The sequence below is a fragment of the Bison bison genome, unplaced genomic scaffold, assembly GCF_000754665.1.
Source record: "Bison bison bison isolate TAMUID 2011002044 unplaced genomic scaffold, Bison_UMD1.0 scf7180017864527, whole genome shotgun sequence".
In the NCBI taxonomy this organism is placed as follows: Eukaryota; Metazoa; Chordata; class Mammalia; order Artiodactyla; family Bovidae; genus Bison; species Bison bison.
This window is the reverse complement of record NW_011495078.1, coordinates 10,350,534-10,371,953: the sequence shown is the minus strand read 5'-3', so window position 1 is coordinate 10,371,953 and position 21,420 is coordinate 10,350,534. Positions and strand designations below refer to the sequence as shown.

Genomic DNA, 21,420 nt, shown 5'->3' with positions numbered 1-21,420 from the left:
AAGCTACATTTCATCCACCTCAGGCATCTTATAGTTGAGACATTGTTTCTTGTTTTAGAGGATCTTGAGTTGCATCCTGTTCTGAGGAATCCGCTTGTTCCTTTTCCAGGCAATCCAGGAAGGTTATGTATTATATTTTGGTATAAATGAAGCATGCTATGTGCTTTTCTAAAAATATTAGAAGATTAGCAGTTTTCTTTGCCATTTTGGGGTTTTAGTTGTAAAATATGACTTTGTTCCTTCTCCTTCCTCTGTAATTGAAATTGTGGGGTATTGGGTCAACAGAAACATGAGCTATTCAGGTTGACTTGCCATAGTACATGGGTGCCTTTTAAAAATTAAGTAATCTTAACTTGTTAACCCTTCTTTTTTTCCCCAATATAAAATTTGTTGTTGCATTGAGGATATGCCTTGAAATCTAGCATTGATTGAATGTTCTTTGAAATCGGTGTCCTGTATGTGAAAGTAGAAAATTATGAAAACAGATTCTGCCAAAATTCCTTTACCTCACCACATAGTTGAGGTCCAGGAAAAACAAAACAGAATAGCACAGAACATACGGCTCTCACGTGCAAATAAAAATCGTAAGCCCTCCATAGCATTAAAAAGACTCATTTTTTTTCGTTTCTATGAAAATGTTTTTGCATTCTCTTAACTTGATTTTACACAGGAAACTGATTTTTTCTAAAACCTAGAGAAATCAAGAAAGTCACAGATAAAGATTATATACCCCAGATTCATACATACTTCTATTAGAAACTGGGGTGCGGGGAATTCTAGACTCTCAATGAATATTAATAACTAAACTCATTTTTAAGCTTCTATTTTATTACCTTTGTGGTTGCAAGAAGCAATGAACTCTCAGTAATGAGCCCTCTATTTAGACTTTGGTTTTGTGACTTGCCCTGATATGTTTTGTCTCTCTCATATTTTCTTTCTTCTTCGAAGTATGAGGTTAAACACTAAGAGACCCTTGGGAAAATTTCACTGCATAATCTCCTATCAGGGACGCCCAGTTACTCTGTCTTCAGAACACATGGATTTGTTGCCCCTGTTTATGTGAATGGAATATGTTCTACCCTGGATGTGCTGTGGCTGACATTCATGTGCTTTGTTCTGGGGAACACAGTACATGACCTCTTGGTAGTGAGGAGAGAGAGATAGAGAGTCCTGCCCTCCACATCTTTGCATCATGGTATTTTCAGTGTTCTTCTCAATGACTGCACAGGGGTATCTTACCAGCATTTTTACATGCAAAGTTTCTAGATAAAAATAACACCAGGTATGCATTTGGAATAATCCCCAGAAATATTTTCCCAAGCATAGGAATAATGCTCATTAAATCTCTTTTCATTCTTCATAAGTGCTTTGTTTAAAAAAGAAGTGCTAATGTGACATAAATGGCCCTCAAGCAGACCCCCTTGACTTTTTGGAGAAGGTTATTACTTCTAGTTAAGTGCTCCATCATTGGGAAAAAAGTAAACTCGGAGAGATGAGTGGTAAACTGGAAAAAAAAAAAGTCACTTACCTAGTAAAAGATGAGGAAAATTTTTCCTCATCAGAATAGATGAGTTTTACTTCCTTTCTGTGGGCGTTAATACTCAGTGTCAACTCTCTTTTATCTCTAAAATATAATGTGTTCCTGTGAAATTAATAATAATTATAGTAATACATAGCGCTTAATGGGTATAAGTACAGTTCTAAGCATAGCACATTATATTAAGTCATTTCCTTTTCACAAGAACTACACGAAGCAGGTGCTCTTATTTACACTTTGGTAAATGAAGTAACTGAGGCAGAGAGAAGGTAAATGACTTGCTTAGTGTCACACAGCTCTTGGGAAAGAGGACCAGCATTGAATTCCAAGCAGCCTTCTGTAGGATCTGTGCCGAGGCAAGCTAAGTGACCTCCCTGGGATGGCAGCGCCAGGGAGGAGCTGAGCGGAAATTTGAGCCCTGGCCCCGGGGCCCCAGCTTGTGCACTGCTAACCACTGCGCTGTGCAGTGCTTTTCGTTCTCCCATGGAGCTCTGCAGAGACTAATTCATCTCTCATTTATGTTTTAAACCAGTGCTGCTCAGACTTCTGGGTGCTTTGGAATCAAGTGGAAGGTTAAAACTTCTTGGTAAAACTCAAGTGGTTGGACCCACCTGTAGAGTTTATTCTCATGTAGTAGGTGTGGGTGAGGCATGCATTTCTGAGGTCCTAGGTCGTGTTCATGCTGCAGGGGCCACAGTGTGAGAATCACTGCCTTAAATTTACCTTTGTCCTGTAGTCACGTACAGATGTGAGAGCTGGACCATAAAGAAGGCTGAGTGCCAAAGAATTGATGCTTTTGAACTGCGGTGTTGTTCAAAAGCAGTTTGAGAGTCTTCTAAACTGAATAGCCTCTTGATGAGGGTAAAAGAGGAGAGTGAAAAAGCTGGCTTAAAATTCAACATTTGAAAAACTAAGATCATGGCATCCAGTCCCATCACGTCATGGCAAATAGATGGGGAAACAATGGAAACAGTGACAGACTTTATTTCTTTGGGCTCCAAAATCACTGCAGATGGTGACTGCAGCCATGATATTAAAAGACACTTGCTCCTTGGAAGAAAAGCTATGACCAATCTAGACAGCATATTAAAAAGCAGAGATGTTACTTTGCCAATAGAGGTCCATCTAGTCAAAGCTATGGTTTTTCCAGTAGTCAGGTATGGATGGGAGAGTTGAACCATAAAGAAAGCTGAGCACGAAAGATTTGATGCTTTTGAACTATAGTGTTGGAGAAGACTCTTGAGAGTCTGTTGGACTGCAGGGATATCAAACCAGTCAATTCTAAAGGAAATCAACCCAAATATTCATTGGAAGGACTGGACTGATGCTGAAGCTCCAATATGATGTGAAGAGTCAACTCAATGGAAAAGACCTTGATGCTGGGAAAGATAGAAGGCAGGAAGAGAAGGGGATGACAAAGGATGAGATGGTTGGATGACATCATTGACTCAAAGGACATAAGTTTGAGCAAACTCTTGGAGACAGTGAAGGACAGGGAGGCCTGGTGTGCCTCAGTCCATGGGGTCGCAAAGAGTCAGACATAACTGAGCAACCAAACAACAGCAACAATCAGAGATTAAGCTCGGAGTGATGAGCAGAGTGACTAAGTAGGAGCCAAGGGTTTGAAGCCTTGTGAGTTACATAGTAGAGATTCTGCTTCATTCTGAGGCCAGTGGGCATAGCACCTTAGAAGGCGCTTGTTCAGTTACATAGTAGAGATTCTGCTTCATTCTGAGGCCAGTGGGGCCCATGGAAGAGCTTTAGCTAAGAAAGTGATGATGTGAACAAAATTGGAGTTCAGAAAGAGCGTTTTTTTGTGGTAGCTGCCACTGCTGCTGCTTCAGTCGTGTCCGACTCTGTGCGACCCCAGAGACGGCAGCCCACCAGGTTTCTCTGTCCCTGGGATTCTCCAGGCAAGAATACTGGAGTGGGTTGCCATTACCTTCTCCAGGGGATCTTCCTGATCCAGGGATTGGACCTGGGTCTCCTGCATCCCAGGCAGATTCTTTACCACCTGAGCCACCAGGATATTTAGATACAGATTAAAACAACAAACAGTGTATTATTTAGTTATGTGGGTTCTTAGACTTGGTATCAATGGCACCGCACTGTCTAGGCTTCTTGGAGCTGCTTTCTCCTCCAGTGTTACACTTGTAGTTTGGTCCGTGTTAGTGAATGTAGTTTATTCTATGCTATATGTTATTAAGTTATATTAATACACCACAGTTTGTTTATTCTTTCTCTGCTAGAGAGACATTTGTGTTATTTATTTTGTTAACACAAACAATGCTTCTGTGACCATTTTTTTTAACTGCACATTTCCTCTTGAAATAACTGTTTCTTCAAGGAATATACCAGTAGAATGTCTGGGTTTAGGGACTAAGCACCCTTAGTCTTACATGGTGATGCCAAATGGTTTTTCCTGTGTGGGTGTACCAATTTACATGCTACCAGTACTCTTGCCTGGCAAATCCCATGGGCAGAGGAGCTTGTGGGCTGCAGTCCATGGGGTCTCAAAGAGTCGGATATGACTGAGCGAATTGACTTTCACGTTTCACTTTCATGCATTGGAGAAGGAAATGGCAACCCACTCCAGTGTTCTTGCCTGGAGAATCCCAGGGACGGCGGAGCCTGGTGGGCTGCCGTCTCTGGGGTCGCACAGAGTCGGACACGACTGAAGCGACTTAGTAGCAGCAGCAGCAGTAGTGATAGAGATGATGATATTAGCACTATGAATAATGAGCTAACACTTTTGTTTCCTTTCCATGCCAGGCACTGACTCTTCTAAACACTTCTTTAGTTTATTTAATCCTCACAGCAGTTCAGTGAAATATGTGGTGTTGTCATTTCTCATGTTGCAGTTGGAGAAACTGAGGCTTGTAGAGGCTCAGTTGCTGGCCCAGGGCATCCTGCTAGTAAATGGAAGAGCCAGAATTCAAACACAGGAATCTGTGCCCTTAACAATTGTTCTTCATGTCGTTTGACCCCTTGATATCCAGGTGACTTAAGTTTTTCCTGACTGAGGGATTTACATAGTACCTTTGTGGTTTTAACATGTACTGTATTCCCTGATGAGGCTCTGGTGGCTCAGATGTAAAGCGTCTGCCTGCAGTGCGGGAGACCTGGGTTTAATCCCTGGGTCAGGCAGATCCCCTGGAAAAGGCAATGGCAACCCACTCCAGTATTCTTGCCTGGAATATCCCAAGGATGGAGGAGCCTGGTAGGCTACAGTCCATGGGATAGCAAAGAGTCGGACACGACTGAACAACTTCACTTTCATATTCCCTGATTAGTAACAGCATTTAAAAAATATTTTTATTGACAGTCCTGTTTTCTCTTCTGCACAATACCTGTTCATGGCTTTTGCCCTTTTTTTAAAATAAAAAGTTATTTATTTTTTATTTCCTGGCTGTGCTGCATCTTTCTTTCTGCTTGTGGGCTTTCTCTAGTTGTGGCGAGCGGTGGCTCCTCTGAGTTGCGGTGTGTGGGCTGCTCAGTCGGGGCCTTCTCTTGCCGTGGAGGCACAGGCTCTGGGCTCACGGTCTTCAGTGGTCGCAGCTCCCAGGCTCTGGAGCTCAGGCTCAGGAGTTGTGGCCCACGGGCTCCGCGACATGGGGGGTCTTCCTAGAGCAGGGATTGAACCTGCGCCCCCTGCGTTGGCCGGCAGATTCTTAATCCCTGGACCGCCAGGGACACCTCGCCCATTTTTTCATGTGACGGTCTTTTTCTTACTGGTTCACAGAAGTTCTTCCTCATTTGTGTGTCCTGAGCCCCCGTCAGTTATTTGTGTTACAAGCAACTTCTCCCAGTCTGTAGCTCGTGTTTTTTTACCTTTTTAAGTTCTACAAGTAAAGTTCTGAATCTGAGATTTAACGTGAGAATTTTCAGCCTTTCCTTTATGGTTTGTGTAATTTGTATTTATTTAAACAATCCTCTCAATACTCTCAAGCTCCTGCAGATACTTGCCTACATTTTCTTCTATCTTTTATGTCGTGCTTTTCCACATTTAAACCCTTAATCCTTCTGGAATTGATGATTGTGTATGGTGTGAGTTAAGATCCAGTTTTAGGTTTTGAAATATGTTTAGTTTTTAAAATATTTTTATTTAAAACACAAAAACCGTCACTGCTTTTAGTCGTGTTTTTCTCTCCCTCTATTAATAGTCTGCCACCTTCTTAGCTTTCCAACCCCCAAATCTTTAAAAGGCTTTCTGTTTCTGTGAAATGTTTCTCAATTATGTCAACAGAAAAGTGACTTTTTCCATAATATGAAGCACTGGAACTGTATTTGCTTTTGTGAGCTGTCACTCTCATTTGTCGTTTATCTCTGGGGAATCCCTAGCCACTTAAAGTGTGTGATTTTGTGTGTGTCTTTTGCAGGCTAAGGGTCTCAGATGACATTTGAGATACTTTTGCATGTTCATGAAATGGGAGGTGAATGGGGAAGATTCAAGTGAGGAAGTAACGTGAGCTACACATGAAAATTAGGTTGGAGAAGCCAAGTTGTGAACGGAAGGTTAAAGAGTCTATGCTTTTCAATCACCAACGGAGATGTCAGTGACACTTTTTGCAGAGGAAAGTAATGTCCATCAGAATGCTGTTGTGGGAGCTTGTGTCTTCACAATAAAAGAGGGGTTACGGGATTGAAGTGGGGAGTGGAAAAGTTCATTTAGAAGATATAATATTCGTATTACTTCACTCATGAGGTAATGGGTTCTAAAGTAGGGTGCTGGCAGTTTACAGAAAACAGAGGGCTGACTTTGGGAGAAGCTGATGATGAGAACTTGACACGGTTTGTTGAATTCTCTATGCATACAGTAGGGATTTCCGGATAGCTCAGTTGGTAAAGAATCTGCCTGCAATACAGGAGACCCCGGTTCAATTCTTGGGTTGGGAAAATCTGCTGGAGAAGGTATAGGATACTCACTCCAGTATTCTTGGGCTTCCCTTGTGGCTCAGCTGGTAAAGAATCCACCTGCAATGTGGGAAACCTGGGTTGGGAAGATCCCCTGGAGAAGGGAAAGGCTGCCCACTCCAGTATTCTTGCATAGAGAATTCCATAGACTGTGTATAGGCCATGGGATCACAGAGTCGGACACGACTGATTGACTTTGACGCACACATGCATACAGTGGGGTACCGTAGCAACCACAAAATCCTGTCTCCCATGAGCACTGGTCTTCTGCTTTGACCATTTTTCTTATTATTTTTTAAATTTGTTTATATTGGCCTTGCCTGTCATTGTTAGATGGTTATCCTCTTAAAAACAAGGTTTTGAACGTGAACCCTGCATTCCGTGCTTTCTTACATGCCAAGCCACCCATCATCTGGTGGTGGTGGTTTAGTCACTAAGTTGTGTCTGACTTCATGGTCCCATGGACTGTAGCCCCGCCAGGCTCCTCTGTCCATGGGATTCTTCAGGCAAGAATACTGGAGTGGGTTGCCATTTCTTTCTCCATGGGATCTTCCCCACCCAGGGATCAAACCTGCTTCTCCTGTACCAGTGGGTGGATTCCTTACCACTGAGCCTCCAGAGAAGCCCCCACCAGTCATCTACCAGAATTCTATGCCAGCCTGAGATAAGATCTGCTGCACTTTTATCAAGATTTTTCTTCCTTCCACACTACTTTGTAACCTCAACAGGATTTTAAAAATTGTGCTAAAATAGACCTAAATTATTAAACATGAAATTTACTATTTTACCCAGTTTCAGGTGTGCAGGTCAGTGACATTAAGTACATTCACACTGGTGTGCCACCATCACCCACTGTCCATCTCTTGAACTTTCTGTCCTCACAAACTGAAACTCTGTTCCCTGAAACAGTACCCGCCCCCCCTGCCCCGTTCCCCCTCCTCACGGTGCTTGGCAGCCACAGGTCTGCTGTCTGTCACTATGAATTTGACTACCCTAGGCTCCTCAGGGAAGTGCGCTCACAAAGTGTGTGTGTGTTTGAACCTGGCTTATTTCGATGAGCATGTCTTTAAGGTTTACCCGTGTCGTGACACATGTCAAAATTAATTATCAATCATAAAGTACATATATATGTATCACATTTTGTTTATCCGTTCATCTGTTGATGGACTTTTGGGCTGTTTCTGCCTTTTGGCTGTTGTGGACAATATTGCCGTGAAAATGGGTGTGCAGATACCCCTTCTAGTCCCTGCTTTTAGTTCTCAGGGGTATATGCCCACAATTGGAATTGCTGGATCACAGGGTAATTCTAGGGTAATCTTTTGAAGAAGCTCCATCCTGTTTTCAACAGCAGTTACACTATTTTACACTCCTACCAGCACTACTCAAGGACTAATTTCTGCACATTTTCACCAACACTGTATTTTCTGATCGTTGCTGTTGTTGTAATAGCTCTCCTAATGGATGTGAAGCAGCATCTCATTGTAGGACAGGATTTTCTGGATCGTCATTAAAAAAGCATTCAGGGTACTTCTCAATACTTACCATTTCTTTATTTATTTTACTGTGTAACCAACTCATTGCATAAATGGAACTCTTTTGCTGCCAGTAGAAGTAACTGTCTTACAACCATTCTTTCAAACTTGTCATCTCAGTTTATTTTTTCCTCCCATGCATAAGCTCACATACACTTCTCACAGTGCATAAAGTTGCTATCAGGTCATAAGCAAAGTCATAGCCTATCTGGCAGAGAATGTGTCTGAAAGTTTAGTTCATTGTAATGTCAAAACTGATTAAAAAAAAAACTAAAACACCTCTCGATTAAAGCTGGTAAAATTTCTCAGACTGAGAAGTGTTTTCAGGGAATACAAGAGTGTTGCTTGCTTCTTTCTTGGTTTATAGCTTCCTCCACTTCCTACCTGCAGTTGCAGGATGGGGGAAGGGTGAGTAGTAACTTGTTGGAGGAACTAGGTTGACCAAGGCACATGGTATTCATTCTTCCCGGGCATGACAAGTGCCCAAAGCTGTCTGGGTCTTCTAGGACACTTTGTGGGTTTGGGAGGAATTCCTCACTTGCACAATGCCCTTAATGCCCTGCTCTGTCTTTTCCTGATTCCTGTCCCTCCTGGTAGGCAGAGTTTCTTAAAGTTACCCAGCGTGGGTCTCTTCTCTGTGATCCACGTCTGGGCCACATGTGTGCCTCACCACAGTCTTGTCTTCTTTCCCTGTTACCAGGAGTCTTGCTTATCCTCCCTAGTGAAAGTGAAAGTGAAGTTGGTCAGTCGTGTCTGACTCTTTGCGACCCCATGGACTGTAGCCTATCAGGCTCCTCTGTCCATGGGATTTTCCAGGCAAGAGTACTGGAATGGGGTGCCATTTCCTTCTCCAGGGGATCTTCCCGACCCAGGAATCAAACCGGGATCTTGAGCATTGCAGGCAGACACTTTACCGTCTGAGCCACCAGGGAAGCCCAAGGTGTCCCTCAAAATCCACGAGTCACAGAAGATCAAGAGAGTCTCATGAATTCCTTGAAGTTTTCAACCTTGAATTCTTAGCTTAAGAATTCATGTCCTCTAATTATTTTTTAACCTCTTTCCTATTGTCTTGAAGTAGGAATGGGTAATTGCTGGTTTTGCCGTTTCTTAGTTTCTTGCCTAGAATGTCCTGCTAGGTAGTGTGGTCTACCATCTTGCTTAAGGATATGTGGGTATTTAACACCTCTCTAGTTTTATTGCTGAATCCCTGTGTCTACACAGTCTTGCCTGATAATCCGGGCTTCCCTGATAGCTCAGTGGTAAAGAATCCGCCTGCAGTGCAGGAGACCCTGCTTCGATTCCTGGGTTGGGAAGATCTCCTGAAGAACGGATAGGCTACCCTCTCCAGTATTTTTGGGCTTCCTTTGTGGCTCTGCTAGTGAAGAATCTGCCTGCAATGCAGGAGACCCCGGTTCGATCCCTGGTTGGGAAGATCCTCTGGAGAAGGGAAACACTCCCCACTCCAGTATTCTGGCCGGAAGCATTCCATGGACTGTGTAGTCCACAGGGTCCCAAAGAGTCGGACACGACTGAGCGGCTTTCACCACCACCACCCTGTATCTCCGTGGAAAGAGCACTGAACATCTTTATTTGATTAGCTGATAAAATATTAATACTTGGGGAGGAAGCCTTACTTTTGCTTTAGTAGTTGGTTCCCTTCTCCAATCAGGTTACATTTGTCCGTTCACTTTCCTTGTTTCCATTGGTAAGCCTCATGAATTTAATATTATCCGTTCATTTCCTTAAAAATAAATAGTATTTTGGCATGTACCATTATTTGGATAATGAATTTTATAAATGACTAAATTGTTTTAATTGGTCTGAATTACCTGTTTCAGTTTTGATTTGACCTTGAATTTCCACCTCCTTGTTGAGTTCCTGGCCCATGTTAAAGCTCAGTAACTGGACGAATGGTTGAGTGGGTGGATGAATGGGTAGTCATCGTTCATTTTTGCAATCTCAGAAATAACTCTGCCGTATCTGTACCTTCATTTTAAGATTGAGATTTCTTCTAAGCCTTCGTCAAATTAAGTTATGTGCATAAGATAGCCTTCTTAGCCGTTTTATCGATTCTCTTTAATTCCTGATCTTCCAACATTTGCGAAATCCGTTATCTGTTGGATAGCATGGCGGGTTGGTCTGTGCAGACACAGAATCACTGTATTCCCAGGAACTTGCCCACGAGAGCATCTTGCTTACAGAGCACGTCTCCGTCCAGTCTAGTCCCTGTTTGCCCTCATTGGCCGTGGGAGCCCCTGAGCTGGCGCAGACGATCAGTACCACCCATTGATGGTTATCGAGTAGGGTCCACCCAGGCTGTTGCTCATTGCTTCCTTTGCCAGGTGTGCACACACCTTGCTTGCACTCTCTCCCCTGGCATCACTAATTATTCATGGCACGTACCACCTCTTATTCCAGTATGTCCACATGTCTACATGGTACTTTCTTTTTTTATTATGTATTTTAAATAAGATTCGAGAGAATCATACTCTTGGACACAAATTTCCACCATTATAAATAACTTTAAGTCTAGAGCTAATGATACATTTATCTGATGGGGGAAGAGATCATATGTTTTGAAATAAGGTAATTTGTAATAAAGAACTGGGGATATAAACCTTAAAAACTCCTGAAGATACTTAAAGGCCCTCTTTAGAATTTTAATACTTTTAAAATCCATTTCTTCATCTAATAATTAAACATTTTCCTTCAAATATTATTGTTCAATGAAAATAAAATGATAGTATTTCATGATTATTTTCTTTTTACTGTTGGAAAAGAAATGCAAAAAAGCAAAATGGCTGTCTGGGGAGGCCTTACAAATAGCTGTGAAAAGAAGAGAAGCGAAAAGCAAAGGAGAAAAGGAAAGATAGAAACATCTGAATGCAGAGTTCCAAAGAATAGCAAGAGGAGATAAGAAAGCAGCCTTCAGCAATCAATGCAAAGAAATAGAGGAAAACAACAGAATGGGAAAGACTAGAGATCTCTTCAAGAAAATCAGAGATACCAAAGGCACATTTCATGCAAAGATGGGCTCGATAAAGGACAGAAATGGTATGGACCTAACAGAAGCAGAAGATATTAAGAAGAGATGACAAGAATACACAGAATAACTGTACAAAAAAGATGTTCATGACCCAGATAATCACGACGGTATGATCACTGACCTAGAGCCAGACATCCTGGAATGTGAAGTCATGTGGGCCTTAGAAAGCATCACTACGAACAAAGCTAGTGGAGGTGATAGAAAAACATCTATTTCTGCTTTATTGACTATGCCAAAGCCTTTGACTGTGTGGATCACAAGAAACTGTGGAAAATTCTGAAAGAGATGGGAATACCAGACCACCTGACCTGCTTCTTGAGAAACCTGTATGCAGGTCAGGAAGCAACAGTTAGAACTGGACATGGAACAACAGACTGGTTCCAAATAAGAAAAGGAGTACGTCAAGGCTGTATATTGTCACCCTGTTTATTTAACTTATATGCAGAGTACATCATGAGAAACGCTGGACTGGAAGAAACGCAGGCTGGAATCAAGATTGCCAGGAGAAATATCAGTAACCTCAGATATGCAGATGACACCATCCTTATGGCAGAAAGTGAAGAGGAACTAAAAAGCCTCTTGATGAAGGTGAAAGTAGAGAGTGAAAAAGTTGGCTTAAAGCTCAACATTCAGAAAACGAAGATCATGGCATGCGGTCCCATCACTTCATGGGAAATAGATGGGGAAACAGGGGAAACAGTGTCAGATTTTATTTTTCTGGGCTCTAAAATCACTGCAGATGGTGAGTGCAGCCATGACATTAGAAGACTCTTACTCCTTGGAAGGAAAGTTATGACCAACCTAGATAGCATATTCAAAAGCAGAGACATTACTTTGCCAACAAAGGTTCATCTAGTCAAGGCTATGGTTTTTCCAGTGGTCATGTATGGATGTGAGAGTTGGACTGTGAAGAAAGCTGAGTGCTGAAGAACTGATGCTTTTGAAGTGTGGTGTTGGAGAAGACTCTTGAGAGTCCCTTGGACTGCAAGGAGATCCAACCAGTCCATTCTGAAGGAGATCAGCCCTGGGATTTCTTTGGAAGGAATGATGCTAAAGCTGAAACTCCAGTAGTGTGGCCACCTCATGCAAAGAGTTGACTTATTGGAAAAGACTCTGATGCTGGGAGGGATTGGGAGCAAGAGGAGAATGGGACGACAGAGGATGAGATGGCTGGATGGCATCACTGACTTGATGGACGTGAATCTGAGTGAACTCCGGAAGTTGGTGATGGACAGGGAGGCGTGTCATGCTGCGATTCATGGGGTCGCAAAGAGTCGGACACGACTGAGCGACTGATCTGATCTGATCTGATACGCTGGAGCATTCCTGCTATTTTCACTGTATATGTGGAATCCATCAGTAATAGTGCATATTAAATATGTCTTAATGATATAACCTGAGAAACTAACAATCTTTTCTCATTCTTTTGTGGAAAGATATATTCTCATTTCCAAATTACCAATTTTAAAAGTTATGAAATGAAACAGTTTGTCCGATAGGAATCTAATATGGGCCATATTTGCAGTTCTTGGGTTTTCATAGTAGCCACATTAAGAAAACAAGAACAACTGAAGTTCTTTTTTTAAATCCATTTATTTAATCCAGTATTTCCAAAGTGTTAACATTCTACCTGAAACAGTATTTAAAAATTACTAATATGATATCGGAAGTGAAATGTACCCCTGACATATAAATGACAAAAAGTAATGTAGGTTGAATGATTAAAGTGGAAAACACTGAAACAATGAAGTTGTGTTTAAAAGAAAATATATATACTACTTCTGTATTTAAAATTAAATTATAAATTTATTTTCTCAGTTGCCTTAATCACATTTCAAATTCTCAGTAGCCATATGTGGCTAGTTAGACAGCTCACAAATAAAATCTTTTGTAAGTCAGATGGTGTTAATGCAAGGGGAAAAAAAAAAAACCCCACATTTTCAGAAAGTGCTCCTCTTTTCATTTCAACCACAATTTTGGTTTTTATCATTAAAAATTAGAAATAGATGAACTAAATTCATTTTTAAAGAGAAGATAAATTTCTCATCTAGGTGACAACCTTTTAAAATTTTTATTTAGAAGCTTAACGGAAATTAGAACAATTTTTAAAAAGTGAAGTGATTTCCCGTCTGGAACGTATAACTGAAGTGTTGAAACTAAACAGAAAATTTTGCCATTCTATACATGTTAAGCTCACTGCTTTTCTTCACACATCCAAGCACCTTCCTACTCTGGAACGTGCCGGATAAATAGAACTTCTTTTATTATTCATATGACTGTAGTCTGTTCCTGTGAAGTAATTTTTTTTTTTTTAAGAAGCGCTTTAATTTTACCCTAAACAATTCAGTTTTCGGTTTCTTACAATGTAATTTGTCTGCTGGGATTTGATGTATTGTTTCTCGCTAGCGTTTTCCATAGTAGATTTTCATTTTGCGTAGTCACGTTGTTTGAACATTTGCAAGCAGAGCCCACTAACTGCTATTGGCCTGCTTCTTTGTGTGGCATGATTTCTTCTCCCCACCTGCTCACAGCAGGTTGTCTACAGGCCTGAAGAGTAGCTAAATACTTTTGAAAATATCTTGAGATCCTGCTAAGGTCTTAACAATTTCCGCATTTGTGTGATGTGCAGCTATTCATGGTGTACCTTTGAAGGCTGTTTTCTTTTTATTTCTCATATTCTTGCTTAAATATTTTCAAGAGAAGATAAATTTATTATAAATAACAGTACAAAGCTGATTGCAGTCCTATTGCATTCTGCATTGAATAGGTCATTGATATTCAACTAAGTGGAACAAATTTTCTATGTTAAAGCAGACAAATTTGGAATAGTGTCACATGCATCTCATGTTATTTACTACAGAATACCAGATTAAATGGATTACTTGTGAATTGATTGCAGTGTTAAATAGATGATATAACATGATAACTTAAAATGCTCAGTGGGCCTTTGTAATATAGAATCGTATACAAGCACAGGAATATAATAGAAGAGAGGTTATCGTGTTTGTTGAATGTATGTCTGTGATATATTTGCCAAATGCTTATCCAAAGAGAATTTGAATAGATTTTTAAGATTTAATCTTGAGTTTCTGTTTCTAAACGAAATGGATTTTCTCACCATTTCAGAAAACAAGTGAAAAATGTTATTTTCTTTTTTCTGGTTTTTAGATTAAAATAACTCCCACAACTTCTGAGAACAAACTTTAGTTTTAATCCTAATAAATGTATGAGTACAGGTGCTAAAATAAATATGTTAGGAATATTTTGACAAGAAAATTAAATGAAGTAGTAGCTTACATTTTGCTTATACTTCACCAGTACCAGAAAAAAGTGAATTTGAAAGTAATCGTCTACGGTTTTAGGCCCCAAATAAGTGTACCCCACATTTTTTAGATGTTCCCCCCCCCATTCCCTTAGAAGTAATTAGCTGTTATTTTTTAACTATATGCATGTGGTTACTCTGGAGTCATCAAATGTAATATGAAACCATCTATTTAGAATGTATAGGATATATAAATAAATAACTTGAAGAAGTAGAGGATGGTATTTTTTCCTAATGAAGTAGGAAATGAAAGAGTAATTATTAACCATATCCTTTTCACATTCCTGAAAACATCAATTACAGTTACACATCTTAGAAACAAGCCCACCAGTAGTAGCACAGAAATAACTCCTTTCACTGTGCTTCAAAAAATTTAATCACTATTTAACAGCTGGGATGTATTTACAGCCATAATTCAAAATATTAATTTCAGTGCAGGTCTGCCTGCTTTTGTAGTGTAGCCTAGAAGCTTAGCCATTTTCTTGTCTCTGGTGGCATGTGTTTTATGATTTGGAGTTGCTTTTAAAAATTTAATGTAATGGGAAAGTGTCTTTCTCAATCCCCTCCCCCGCCCACACACACACACTTCTTTCTTCTCTACTATCTGTTAAGTAGAAAATTATGTTTTAGTAGCTGCCACAAGAAGAGGATTTTGAACAGTATAAACACTGATTATGGAAAATAATGCAGGCAGCTGCACTGAAGACCGATAAGAGCAATCCCATAGTAATGGCCTTTAAAACATATTATCAAGTTGGGAATCAGTGAGGGGAAAGAGACAACTATGACTGTTTCTTCTCTTACTGTTCAGCAAGATTACTTTTAAAGGTGAAACTGCCTCTGATTTTATTATCTGAGAGATATCTTTGGAGCATTTTAAAACTTTGTGAATGTTTTTGCTTTTTTTGAGTGAGCAATCTTGCTAATTGTGCATGAATTTGATTCTAACAAATGTTGAAATTGTTGCATTAACAAAGTCTTCTTAAATATTCTTTTCCTTAAAGAAGGGAAAAGGGAGTATATTTTATAAATGTTGTAGCAGACTATTAGAATAAGAAAAGGCCATTTTCGTCTAGCTATGAAGTGCCACTTAAAATAGAAAAGTGGGTGAAATATTTGGAGAAAATATTTTAGGATAGGATATGTTTCAGGAAAAAAGTTTTAAGTTTTATTTTATTTTTGCTCTGAGCCTATCAAGTGGCCAGTTTGTGTTTGTTTGGGCGTGCCTCAGACTTGTCGTAGGCATGGAGTGCTTTGTTCTCCGTGGATTCGTAAACCAAGTGGTCTCAATTCTAGACTGTGAGAAAGGTGTGCATTCCTGTTTCCTGTAGCCAAGTAAATTCCAATTTTGAGTGAAATTTTATTTCCCTGTTTTCTATTACATCCGTCTTTATTGCTGAGATATGTCAGGTGTGGATGCTTTCAAGTACACAGAGTAGCTGTGGTGAGAACAATCTGAGACTCCGTAGATATGTAATTTTAACTTGCTTTCAGTTGAATGCAATAGGGTAACTTATTGGTGCTTATATGTATGGTTTACATATCATTGTTACAATTTAATTGTTTGTAAAAATATAAATTCTAAACCTGTTTCCATTTTACATATTGCAGAATTACTTCTGTTTGCCTGGGAATCAGCCCAGCCCTTGTAGGGTAAGGGAAAGGAACCGTTGTATTTTGTAAATGTCTCCTACATAGAAAGTAATGCCAATACAACTCAGGCAGTGTACTAGACTCAGGAGATACAGCGGTGACCAAGACTCACATTGTATCAGGGGGATGTAGATGCCAAACATGTAAACACATAAAGAAGGTAACTTGAGTGCTAAGAAGGTCATGAAGACTGTAACATGATAATCATTGAAGATGAGTAAGGAGATGGCTTTAGGTAGGGAGAGAAGCTTTTGTTAGGAAGTCCTCTCTGAATAGCTACCATTGAGATGAAACCTGTGGGGAGTAGGAGGAAGCCTTACAAAAATCTAGGGGAGGAAAGTCCCAAGTGGAAAGAATGGCGAGTGTCAAGGCCCTGAGGAGGAACAGGACTGGTTTGTGTGGAGGCCAGAAGAAAGGTCAGTATCCCAAGTGTACTTGTTTAGTCACCGAGTCGTGTCAAACTCTTTGCAACCCCGTGGACTGCAGCACACCAGGCCTCCCTGTCCATCACCAACTCCCAGAGTTTACTCAAACTCATGTCCATTGAGTTGGTGATGCCATCCAACCATCTCATCCTCTGTCATTCCCTTCTCCTCCCGCCTTCAATCTTTCCCAGCATCAAGGTCTTTTCAAATGAGTCAGTTCTTCGCATCAGGTGGCCGAAGTGTTGGAGTTTCAGCTTGAGCATCAGTCCTTCCATTGAATATTCAGGACTGATCTCCTTTAGGATGGACTGGTTGGATCTCCTTGCTGTCCAAGGGACTCTCAAGAGTCTTCTCCAACACCACAGTTCCAAAGCGTCAATTCTTCAGTGCTCAGCTTTCTTTATGATCCAACTCTCGCATCCATACATGACTACTGGAAAAACCATAGCCTTGACTAGACAGACCTTTGTTGGCAAAGTAATGTCTCTGCTTGTGAATATGCTGTCTAGGTTGGTCATAACTTTCCTTCCAAGAAGTAAGCGTCTTTTCATTTCATGGCTGCATTCACCACCTGCAGTGATTTTGGAGCCCAAGAACATAAAGCGTGTCACTGTTTCCATTGTTTCTCCATCTGTTTGCCATGAAGTGATGGGACCAGATGCCATGATCTTAGTTTCCTGATTGTTGAGCTTTAAGCCAACTTTTTCACTCTCCTCTTTCACATTCATCAAGAGTCTCTTTAGTTCTTCTTCATTTTCTGCCATAAGGGTGATGTCATCTGCATATCTGAGGTTATTGATATTTCTCCTGGCAATCTTGATTCCAGATTGTGCTTTATCCAGCCCAGCGTTTCTCATGATATACTCTGCAAGTGTAGTTAGGAGAGTACTAAATATAGACAGGGACCAGGTCGTATAGGATCTTTGTAGACCCAGAAAATTGGGTTTTATTAAATTCCTACTGCAAAACTTTTGAAGAGTTTGAATAGAACAATGGTAAGACGTGCTTTAAGAGAAGGCAATGGCAACCCACTCCAGTACTCTTGCCTGGAAAATCCCATGAACGGAGGAGCCTGGTAGGCTGCAGTCCATGGGGTCACAAAGAGTCAGACACGACTGAGTGACTTCACCTTCACTTTTCACTTTCATGCACTGGAGAAGGAAATGGCAACCCACTCCAGTGTTCTTGCCTGGAGAATCCCAGGGACAGGGGAGCCTTGTGGGCTGCTGTCTATGGGGTCGCACAGAGTCGGACACGACTTAGCAGCAGCAGCAGCAGCCAGATGTGCTTTAAAGGAGCTGCTGTGAGGCAGGTGGACTCATGGGAACAAGTAGTAGAGACAAAGAAATCATTTGTGTGTTCATGGCGGTCATCTACGTGAGAGGTGCTGATGATGGTTTAGACAAAGAGTCAGTCAAATCCAGCCCACTACCAGTTTTTGTACAGTTCACTAGTTGAGTGATTTTTTAAAGTTTGGAAGTATTACACTTTAAATGGTTGAAAAAAAAAAAGAGTGTTTCATGACACATGAAAAGTATATGAGATTCAAATTTTAGGTTTGTAAATACAGTTTTACCAGACACAGCCGCCTTTATTCATTTTTATCTGTCTGTGGAGTTTTATCATATGTAGCAACTCAGTGCCCTGGTTTTTCCCTGTTGACAGCAGTTCAGTGGCTTAGGAGTTTGTTGGGATTTTTTTTTTTTTTTTTTTTTGATGCAGGACCAAGAATTTTTTCTGAACAGAAAGAACTGTCCTCAGCCACTATTATGGAACATCTTACAGCTTTGAAAATTAGCTTGTGCTGTGGACTTGATAATATTTCTTAATGAATTCACACTGAAATTGTAAGACAAAACACCATTTACATGCAAAATGCACACTGTGGTCAAGTCATTTTGACAAATGACGTTTGAGTCACAGCTAGTGTCAAGTTGCTTTTTAGAGTCCGTGGGCTGTCAAAACAAGAAGTGGACTAGAGTTCCAACAGGATTTTTCAAATCTCAGTGCAAAAGCAAAGAATATTTCCGTATTTTATAATCTACATAACTACTGTTGAGGATATTTCACTTACCCTTCAATTGGAAGTGATTAAATTGCAAAATAATGTTATGCTAAGGCAGATATCAAGAGAAGAATCTAGCAAAATCTGGCCCTTTGGAGAAAAAAATGGTCAGCCCTTGCGTAGACTAAGGTGGTAGTGGTGGCAACCACTTGAAGTGAACCAATTTGACATATATTTTGGAGGGAAGATAGGAAAGATTGGTAGGTGGATTAGATACTAGGTATGAAGGAAGTTAAAGAATTGAAGATGAGCCATGAGTGAATGATGATAGTATTTACTGAGATGGGAAGGCTAGGGGAGAAGCAGGCTTGGGAGGCAGATCAAGAATTCTGTATGGACTTGCTAGGTTTAATATGTGCATTAGATATCCAAGTATTGATATCCAACTAACAGATGACTACATGAGTCTTGAACTCAGGATAAATGGGAGTTGAAAACGTAAATTTGATGATCATATTCAATAGGCTTTCTGTAAAATCTAATGGATTTTGTATATGGATCTGCCATATACGAAAGATTGAAGTTGGACCCTTACATTACACTAGATAACAAAAATTGATGCAAAGTGGATTAAAGACCTAAGCATAATGCCTAAAACTATAAAACTTCCATAAGAAAATGTAGGCAAAAGCTTCATGACTTTGGAATTGACAGTGATTTCTTGGATATAACTCCAAAATTGTAAGCAGAAAAGCATAGATACATTGGACTATATCAAATTTAAAGAAAATTGTGTATCAAAGGACACAACAGAGTGAAGAGGCATCCTGTGGAATGGGAGAAATATTTGAAGTCATACATCTGATAAAGGGTTAATATCCAGAATATATAAAGAACTCTTGCAGCTTAACAACAGGAAATTAAATAACCTGATTAAAAGTTAGACAAAGGCCTTGAATAGATGTTGCTCCAGTGAAGAAGCACAAGTGGGCAACAAGCGTAGGAAGAGGTGCTTGGCGTCTTACTTCATACATGTATCTGCCCTTCATTCCTTTTTATGGCCAAATAATATTCTATTGCATGAAGATGCCATATTTTGTTTATTCATTTATCAGTCGATGGACATGTGGGTTGTTTGGCTATTAGGACTAATGCTGCTATGAACATTCAGGTACATGTTTTTGTGTGGCTGAGAATTCATTTTATGTCTCTTTTTTCCCCAGTGTCTTTCTCGAGAAGCAGGGGGCAACATGAGCATTCAGTTTCTCGGCACAGTGGTAAGTAGGAAAGGATGACTACTTTATATGTTCTTTAATTTACAGAGAGATCAACTGGAAAAGTGATCAGCTGGTTTTAGCCCTTGTGTTTGAACTTGGCTTCACCGTGGTTTTGTTTTGCTGTTAAGTGAGATGTCTTTGTATAAGAAATGGATTCTTTAACATGTGGGGAAAATTCTCGTGATGGAGTAAGTTTAGCTATTTCTTACTAGAGACAAAATAATTTTAAAAATTATTTGCAGTTTGTTGAATCTTTGAAGTACTTTTTTCGCTGGATACTCTTTTCCTATTTTTGATAAAAATAAAAACAAATTTTAAAAAGATGCTTATGAATAGTGACCTTGGAGGGTTCCCTGGTGGCCTAGTGGTTAGGACTGTGTGCTCTCACTGCCGAGGGCCCAGGTTGAATCCTTGGTCAGGGAAGTAAGATCCCACAGTAAGCCAGGTGGCATAACCAAAAAACAAACAAACAGGTGATTGATATTTTATGTTTGGTTTTTTTTTTTTTTTTTTTTTTTTTTGCTTAGTTTTCCATCTAGCTTCTTCTAGTAGGTCCACATTTCTAATGAAATTGAATAATTTCAAAATTATATAGCTCTACATAGTAAAAAGAAACTTATTTCACACTTATTTTTACTTACGAGTTTATAGGTACCATATTAGTAGTAGTATAATTTTGCAAAATAATTTGGTGAAAAAGATACTTTATTGTTTTAATATCATTTCTCCACTTGTTGCTATTGTATTTGCATATTTCTCTGTGTATTCATCTGTTAGGTATCATTTATAATCTGTAAAATGGTTCATATCTTTTGGGTACCTTGTTTAGGTTGTATATTTACATTGGGTATTTCTGTTGGCTCTGTAACTTGAGGATATCAGCGGACAAGTTTGTGACTTAGATCAAAAGAAAAGTGACTTTGCCACTGAGTTACAGAGGATATCAATAACAATGTCCATTTACTTCATGCTTTGTACTTCATATATGTATAGAGGTGTGGTATAGTTTACAGATTAAAGTGCATGTGAAGACACCTGTCCAATATGTACTTTTTAAGTGTTGCACCTAAGACTTGTAGTTATTCTTGCTTTTCTGATTAATAGTTTATAGTTCAGTTCAGTTGCTCAGTCATGTCCGAATCTTTGTGACCCCATGAATTGCAGCATGACACGCCTCCCTGTCTATCACCAACTCCTGGAGTTTACCCAAACTCACGTCCATCGAGTTGGTGATGCCATCCAGCCATCTCATCCTCTGTCATCCCCTTCTCCTCCTGCCCCCAATCCCTCCCAGCATCAGAGTCTTTTCCAGTGAGTCAACTCTTCGCGTGAGGTGGCCAAAGTATTGGAGTTTCAGCCTCAGCATCAGTCTTTCCAGTGAACACCTAGGGCTGATCTCCTTTAGAATGGACTGGTTGGATCTCCTTGCTGTCCAAGGGACTCTGAAGAGTCTTCTCCAATACCACAGTTCCAAAGCATCAATTCTTCAGCACTCAGCTTTCTTCACAGTCCAACTCTCACATCCATACATGACTACTGGAAAAACCACAGCCTTGACTAGATGATCTTTGTTGGCAAAGTAATGTCTCTGCTTTTGAATATGCTGTCTAGGTTGGTCATAACTTTCCTTCCAAGGAGTAAGCATCTTTTAATTTCATGGCTGCAGTCACCATCTGCAGTGATTTTGGAGCCCAGAAAAATAAAGTCTG

The 21,420-nt window shown here is 40.1% G+C and overlaps 1 protein-coding gene across 1 annotated transcript in view; it reads left to right on the top strand.

Moving 5' to 3' along the window:
- The window catches only part of PCCA (propionyl CoA carboxylase, alpha polypeptide), a 363,293-nt gene that overhangs the window by 272,237 nt on the left and 69,636 nt on the right, over nt 1–21,420 (top strand). Inside the window, exon 21 of the mRNA XM_010831489.1 lies at nt 19,658–19,711. Within this exon, the coding sequence (XP_010829791.1) occupies nt 19,658–19,711 (54 nt within the window). The remainder of the gene's footprint in view (nt 1–19,657; nt 19,712–21,420) is intronic.